The following is an 8,086-nucleotide window of genomic DNA, read 5'->3' as shown; positions in this document are numbered from 1 at the left end:
TGTAAATGTATATGCTTTTTTCATCACGTTGTTGTCTAAATTTTGTTAAAAGAAGTTAAATGTATTTAAAACCATATACAGTAAAATCTCCCTTAACGGACACCGCTCGTCAGCGGATACCTTTTTTTAATGGAATAGTACAGAGCAAGACCTCTACTCAACTCTTCAACGGACGCGGATGGTTCAAATGCAGAAAACTGATTAATAAGAAATCATTCCCGGAGTCAACTCCCCAGTATAATAGCCAATATAGCAGACTAAATATTCTGTGATTAGATAAACAGGTTGATAGTGTGTTAAACTGTAAGTTACATACATACAATTTGGTAATTTCAAAGCATTTGTGGATTAATATGGTACCTACATGCAATGTTTTAACTTTAAAAAAAAAATCGACTTATCAGAAAGAAAAGCTGAGTGCCAGTAAATTATCAAAAAAGATTAACATCACTAACGAAAGGCACCGTTAGAATGGTGATTAAGTTAGGTTGGATTGGGTTGGGAAGGTGATGTAGTAATCGAGGGAAGAAATATTGATAGATTATGTAACGAATGGTTCACTGCAGCAAGAAGTAAAGTTATACCAGTCACAGGTAGCATACACAGATAGTACATATCTTTAGTAAACATATTTAGGTTAAATAATGTTTCTTTTTTGTCCTAAGCGGACAATTATTGTTAATCCCATCCCACGAGTGTCCACTGAAGGGAAATTTCACCATACAGTATGATTATAAGGGTTCGGAATTTTTTAGTGTAATGGACTAATTCTTTTTAAGAAACTCGTATTGACATTTATAATTATAATTTTCAAACAAAAAGCAAACCAGTAATATTAATAAAAAATGCATACGTTAGTTTCCATGACTTAATAGAAATGATACTAATGTAAATTTCATCTAGATTTTATAGCATTTGACAATTACTTCATCACTGTAATTTCTTCGGAGGAATCGAACAATATTCGAGTTGACTATATTCCAATTCGCAGGGGTAAAAGGTATTTAATAATGGTACATTACCTAAAAGTCTAAGTGGTCGTTATTTAACAAATTGGCGTATTTAAATTCATTAATTTGTACGATTTCTAATAGTGATAATTTGTGTTATCAAAATGTTAAACTTCAAAATTTTTATTATATTTGTGATTAATTAAATGGTTTGCACAATGTAATCAAACAACAGATTTGAATTATGAAAATAATTTAACTAATAATAATCATGAATTTAATAAAGATCTTAGTTTTACATTTTGAAAATAACACGTACATTATTTTTGAAGTGGTAATTAATTTAAAAACAGAAATTTGTTAATTAACGAACAATTACACTTAGTAATTACCCATTATTAAACATCTTTTTTGTCTCTATTCCTAGCCCTTAAGGTAGTATTTAACAGCAAATTAAAATGTAATAGTCTAATAAATTGTTGTACCTATATTTCTGAAGAAATCACAGTGTGGCGAAACAATTGTTAAATACAATAAAATCTAGATGAAATGTACATTAGTATTTTTTTTATATCCGCACATTTATTTTTATGTAATTTCCATCTCATAACAGATATTATCAGTAGTTATGCTTTAACATATATTTTGCTACTAATCTGGAATATTCCTGTCCGAGCACCACTTTTTTCATTTCATTTTACGATAATTCGGTGAGCTTTAAGTCACAGCTCAAATCTTCAGTCAATATAAGCAAAACCGATTTCGTAATGCGTATATATGAATTAAATGTTCTTATAAGTTACACTTCGTCAAAACAAAAAACTATTAATAAAAAACTTACCGTTCAAACTGAACTGAGCCAGGAGTCCGTTAGTGCTCCCGCTCGTTGTTGTGGCCGTCGCCGAAACATTATCGGATGCGTGCCGCAGTCGTTCGTCAAATGGCGAATGTACGTTATTCGCTTTAGGACTAGTTAAGGTACTCAAAAGAAACGAATGCTGTTGTGGCGATTGTAGACGGAGTTCCTGTTGTTGACGCTGTTGCATCCCTTGTTGTTGATTGTTACTATTATTATAGTGACGATGACGTGACGTCCGCTGCGCCTCCTCACATTCGTTCGATGCGGTTGCATTTGTCACAACGAACCTCGAAGAACCGATCGTCCTCGTTTCCTCGAACGGTGAAGAACTTGACGACGATGATGATGAAGCGTCACTAAGCGTACTGAGACCAACGTTGACATTCAAGTTGATTCCCGTTTGCGCGACACTTGCTGTTTCGTTCACGTAATCAACATCATTTGATGATGGTTGAGGAGGAGGCGTCGACTGGAATTGCCGTGTATCAGTAATCGGCACTACCGCTGCGTTCACGGCGTACAGATCGTCAAGTGTAAACGGCGTCGTGACGAACGCTGACGTATCGGAAAGTACGCTAGAAGGGGCGTCCAACGGCTGCAATTCCAACGTAAACGGCGTATTCGCACCAGGTATAAAGGTTTCATCATCGGTGGGCAGCAGATGACAGGGTGGTTCGTAATCTGGTGGAGGCGTTTTCGGCCGAAAATGCAACCTAAAGGAATAAATGAAACGTTAATCAAAAATAAACTATATCAAGTTATGGCAATTGTCGTCATCTACTGCTAAGTGACAAACTTCAATTGTTAAACAAAGCTTTACTAAGGTATTTACTTGTCCAACGGAATCGACGACATACTTTATACAGTTCATATAAAATAAACGAAATTAGTGATAACAGTTTTTAGTTCATAACTTATACCAGACGTGAATAACGATTTCAATTTTATCAGATTTAATAAGATTTAGATCATATTCGATTTAAGATTTAAATCATATTTGATCTGAGATTTCGATCTTATTCTATCTAATAAGATCTAAACTGCTATTTACGTCTGGTAGTTTAGATAAATTACTGACTAACATGTACCCTGTTCAAATAAAAGAAACCAAAAAAGTTCTACTCATGAATGTTTTTTATACCATAATATGCAAATAGAATGAATTTATTGTGCAAGTAAAGAATTTTCTAATAATAATAATTGTAGGATCTCCAAAAATTTAAAAATGATAATGTTTATTATCCAGTGTTAGTAATTGAAAAATGAACTCATTCCTATTTACTTTCAGTAAAAACATTGCAACCTTTCTGCGGGCTTTAAGAAGTCTTTTAGTGTATACATGTGTACATATCAAATGTATTTACCAATCTCTTCGAACTTCCTTAAGGAACTCCACCATTTCATCTTGTTCCTCCTGTGTTTGTGCCGTAGTCGCAATCGGCACATGGACGTCGCTACAAGTTTCGGCAGGTACAGACCATTCGTCAGGGAGATCGACGGGTTCTTCTTTAACAACACTACGTTTGTCAATACTATCACTACTAACACTAGCACTTGCAGCTCCGACACATGTCCTTTGTTGTTGTTGTAGTTGTCGTAAGCTGCCGTCTGAATAAAAACTCAATGGTTCGATTTTCAAGTTCGTCTTTGACATATCACCTACACTACTATTACTACTTGCAAAAAAGTTTGTCGGATACGACTTTGTAAAGTTCGCCGCGCCAGCAAGGGTCGTTGCCGTGCCAATGTTTTCTATTGTCCTTGTTGGCTCCAGTATCGTAAAGTCGACCGTTCTCCAGAAATCGTCCAGGTCTGTCCTTGTTCGGTCTAATATCACCCGGCCGCCACGACCCAGTCGTCGACGCGCGAAACCCACGCAACGTCGATTTGACAACGACGTTAACGTGTATCTATACCGTTTGTCCGCGAGACCGTTTTCCTCTTTTGGACACCAAGGCCAGTTACCCAGCTCTTTCCTTGGCTGTAAAATAAATATAATTTTCTTTTAATTCATAACTTAAGGACTCAGCAATAACTATCTTAAATTAAGTGTCAGTTAGACAGATTTAATGGAGATATAATACAAAAAATTTAGTTGCTTTACTTTAAAAGTAATAAAGAAGATGCCTTTCAAATAACAAACCATCTTTCTCATGAATAAATCTTAAATATTACAATAGGTCAAAAAGAAGAATTCCAACAATTTGACAAATTATAAGCGTAAGCTAAAGTTTGTAAAATTACAATAATATCATCTTATAAAAAAGTATTAGGTTTCTGCACTGCACTTTTGCTTTTTTTTTCTGATAAACACTGCACATTTTAAGTTAGCACAGAATGAGATAAACGAATATTGAAAAATAATAATGTAGCACAACAGTAATAAAATAATACTTAAAATAACTCACCATGTGATAACTACACAATTTGTTTCTTCTAAAAACAAATTGTCCTTCGTCTTCAACATCTTCTGGCTCAGAGTTAGCAGGATGTGCAGTTTCCTCGTCAGAAGAGATACCACCAATACCCTCCAAACCACTAGAATTAACACCAACCCGATGATGGTTTGACAATTTGTGTTTCCGTTTTTTGTACTGTCTTTTTTCTTTTCTTGGAATATCCTGCAATAATTATAAAAGATATATAGAAGTAAATGCCGACATTTTTATTATTGTTTTAAGTATCCATTAAGAATTCAATAAAGAGTAGAAAAAATGAGATACCTCATCTTTCAATGCAGCCTTAGAATTGGTCCAATTTTGATTAGAATAGTGATTGTGGAAAATGGGCGTGAAGGCAGGCCTTGACGTTTTGATAGATGATAATTCTGCAAGAACTGCACCACTAAAGTCACGTGCTTGATAGCGCTTTTCGAAAACTTCAATTGTAAGATGAACATATTCCCTTTTAATTTTTTCACGCCTCTTCACTAGTTCCAAGAGAGTGACAGCTCTGCATAAATCTCGTCGCAATTTAAGCATTTTTTCGTAAGACGATTCATCATTTTTACGATTTTTTCTAGTCTGCATTTTCTCTGTTCTTCTTCTAAACGCGAGATAAGGGTTGTTAAGGGCTATACCAGCTCTGTGTTCTGTTTTTACTTGAGGAATTAATGTGTGTTGCTAAAAATAGATACATGAATATATTCAATACTTTCGAAAATGAAGTAGATATTATTTACTGTGAAACTCAAATGGTAATAATTTTTCATACCGTTTTAAGACGTTTATTTAGCCAGTAATCATATACGGCAATGATGAGATCGTCGTCCTCTTTTAATAATGCCTTGGCTTCATTTAAAGTAACAACCGTTTGTCCACTGCTTTTTTCAAGTTTGTCCATCATTTCTTCAAATTTTAGGGGACTAAGTTCAAGTTTTTGTGTTTGTGACATAAGCCAGCGTTCATCCTCTGAATCCATGTCATAGTCAATGATGTCCTGTTCCATGGCAAATGCTTCAAAAGAATACTAAATTAACACATACTTGTGGGTAAGGTGGTTTTAAATGAATAGTGAATTTACATTTTATGAAATAGTTAGGGTTTTATAGTGAATGATATCCTGTTCCTTGGCAAATGCTTCAAAAGAATAGTAAATTAACACTTGATTGTGAATAAGGTGGTTTTAAATGAATTGTGAAAGTACATTATATATTCATAATAGTATTGTAAACAGAAAAAATTACAGATGCAAAATTTTTCTAATTCATCTAGGGGCAGTACAATTTGCAATAATTAAGTTGACTAATACAGTATGTGGAAAAAAAATGCTATAACTTATAGAAATGTGTAAATACAGTTATATATTATGGAAATAAACTTTTAGGTTATATGTATACATAAATACATATCACCATGCTTAACTTAACATAACAATTAAGATCAAGAAGAGTCTATGCATATTTATACTGACTATAGAAAAGTGCAACGGAAAAATATTCAAAACCATGGCAATATAACAGCTACTTTAACAGAATATATGGTAACAATTAGAGTAAACAAAATTTAGTTTTAAAGAATGCTCACGTTGCATATGTATAAGTTGTCGAGGCTGCTTGTAGTTGGCAGGGTAGAGCTTTTCATAGGCCTCTTTGTCCGTAATGTCTGTCACTTCTGGTGTTGGAATAATGAGCCCAGTAACTATTGCCCGTTGCAGGTGGTGCTCCTAATATTCCATATACATTACTTTTACAATTATTTCAATTGTAAGGTAAGTCATATCAGTCATTTCTATTGTTTACTGAGCATATATACAATGTAAACAAAATTTTGTAAAAATTGTTATAAACAATACTGAAAAATCAAATGACAGCCTATGGCATGCTAATATTTGGCCCTATACTTAATTTTTATGCATGAAATTCATTAGATTTAGTTAATTTTATTGTTCAAACAACTAAAAAATATTTTTAAAGTTCTTTTGCCGGGTGCGCATTACAGCGCGAATTGATATCAACATGGCCGACTTATGATTTCTAAACAACTACCTCATGTCAAATTCTCCTTGAAACTTACACATTCTTCCTCTTTTTCCATCCCAGACGGCATTTGAGGAACAGCCCGGTTAATCGCTGAATAATCAGGAAGATCCGGGAGTTCCTCAGCCATAAAAATGGGCATAGGTTTGCTAGCATCCAGGGCCCTCGCCCTAAATGAAAGCTTAGACATTTTTGTTGACAGCACAAAACACACGACAAGGCCAACATAAAATGCTCCTTAAAATGGACTTTCCTGTGCCTCGGACCGTCCGAGACGGACACTAAACAATTCTTCGTAATATTTAGTACGTTCCCATTGTTTTTGTTTACACGCACTCAGTCACAAATACTGTAAAACAACTTCGGAACTTTCCATGTTGAGCGTGTATTACAGATAGCCATCATGGCGGCTCTGCCATGGAACCATATAAATTTTACTACCAACATGCAGTGCGCGGGAACCTTTTACGCACATTTTACGGAGAGTAGTTCATTCATAGTTCACCGATCAAATTTTCTCTCAAACAGTTAAAGGTTCAATTATTTTAAATATGAACTTCTAACGAATTTAAATTTTATTGACAATAATATTTTATCAGATGAACAAACAAATTTTAAAAAATATAAGTTCCAGAGAAATTGAAAGTGATTCTTTTGACTAAGAAGTCCTTCAGATCGTTTCGGTTGACATGTAATATCCGAGTTTAGCCGAAGACTAGAATGAACAAATATTAAATGAAATGTGGTAAAAGTTTTTAACTAGTTCGAATTAAATAAATTTAATTTTTAGATTTTTTTTACTTCTTTTAAGGTGTAACTTGGTAAAACAAGCTTTTTGCGAATGAAAATCGCAGTGGGAAAAATAGCGGTTGGGTGGGGATTTTTTACGTTTTTCTAAATAGTAAAATACGCAGGGGATGTGACGTAAGTACACGTGGTAGCACATAGAGGCAGCTTTAAAATAACGGTGTCGGCACCTATCAGGCAATAGCAAAAGTGTATTTATAGAAAATGAATTCATTTTAGTAACAGGAACAACTAACAATTGTTATTGCTATTGACGTACAGATGACGCAACTAAACCTTCTAAGAGTTACGGGATAAGATTTCGAAATTTCATAAAATTGAATTCAAAAATATGCATACATGGAAAATAAAAAGAAATACATGTTAGTAGATAATTATGAAGTCATATATATAGATCTGTTCTTTACTTAGTACACCTTTATAAAAGGAAAGTGTGCAATAATAAAATGAACATTTAAGACTTATCGCAATTTCATTCAAAATTTTTTTATTGAGGAGTACGCAACATATTACATATTGCATGAATTTGCACTTGGACGGATATTACATGTTTTTAAATTTCTTTCATTAAATGACCAGTAGAAATACTATTAAATTCTTAAGAAAAATATTCGTTTAATTACTAAATAGCTGCACGAGAATTTACTAATAAGCATTGCAGCAACCATTTCATACATTATTTACAAATGCAATAACGATCTTATTGTACCATTTTAATACTTACTTATAACAATCACCTGAATAAAATTGAATTTTCATGTTCATTTTATTGCCTCATATATTTTTATGGTTTTACTGGAATTGGAAAAAAGGCAATATCGTGCGGCATTGTATTTTATTGGGTAGTCTTATCAGAATTCATAAGCTACAATTAGAGGTAGAAGGTAGAAGTTTAATAAATGATCATATATGGAACCAAATTACTATAATAATTCATTATCCATACTGAAACAGTTGTCTTTGGGTTCTTTGTGCTTTGAGAATTTACTGATA

The 8,086-nt window shown here is 33.5% G+C and overlaps 1 protein-coding gene across 2 annotated transcripts in view; it reads right to left on the bottom strand.

The window, feature by feature from the left end:
• The window catches only part of LOC108742649, a 20,443-nt gene extending 13,567 nt beyond the window's left edge, over positions 1–6,876 (bottom strand). Inside the window, exons 1-7 of one of the 2 annotated variants that reach the window (XM_018477921.2) lie at positions 6,324–6,876; positions 5,835–5,973; positions 5,023–5,264; positions 4,533–4,931; positions 4,218–4,430; positions 3,174–3,790; positions 1,792–2,522 (exon numbers count right to left, since the gene is read on the bottom strand). In XM_018477921.2, coding sequence (XP_018333423.1) covers positions 1,792–2,522; positions 3,174–3,790; positions 4,218–4,430; positions 4,533–4,931; positions 5,023–5,264; positions 5,835–5,973; positions 6,324–6,476 — 2,494 coding nt within the window. In that variant the 5' untranslated portion in view covers positions 6,477–6,876. The remainder of the gene's footprint in view (positions 1–1,791; positions 2,523–3,173; positions 3,791–4,217; positions 4,431–4,532; positions 4,932–5,022; positions 5,265–5,834; positions 5,974–6,323) is intronic. The other variant, XM_018477920.2, reaches the window with a different exon arrangement.
• Positions 6,877–8,086: the final 1,210 nt, after the last annotated feature.

This window comes from Agrilus planipennis, unplaced genomic scaffold (assembly GCF_000699045.2).
Source record: "Agrilus planipennis isolate EAB-ADULT unplaced genomic scaffold, Apla_2.0 scaffold407, whole genome shotgun sequence".
Lineage (NCBI taxonomy): Eukaryota > Metazoa > Arthropoda > Insecta > Coleoptera > Buprestidae > Agrilus > Agrilus planipennis.
This window is presented reverse-complemented; position numbering and strand designations above follow the sequence as displayed.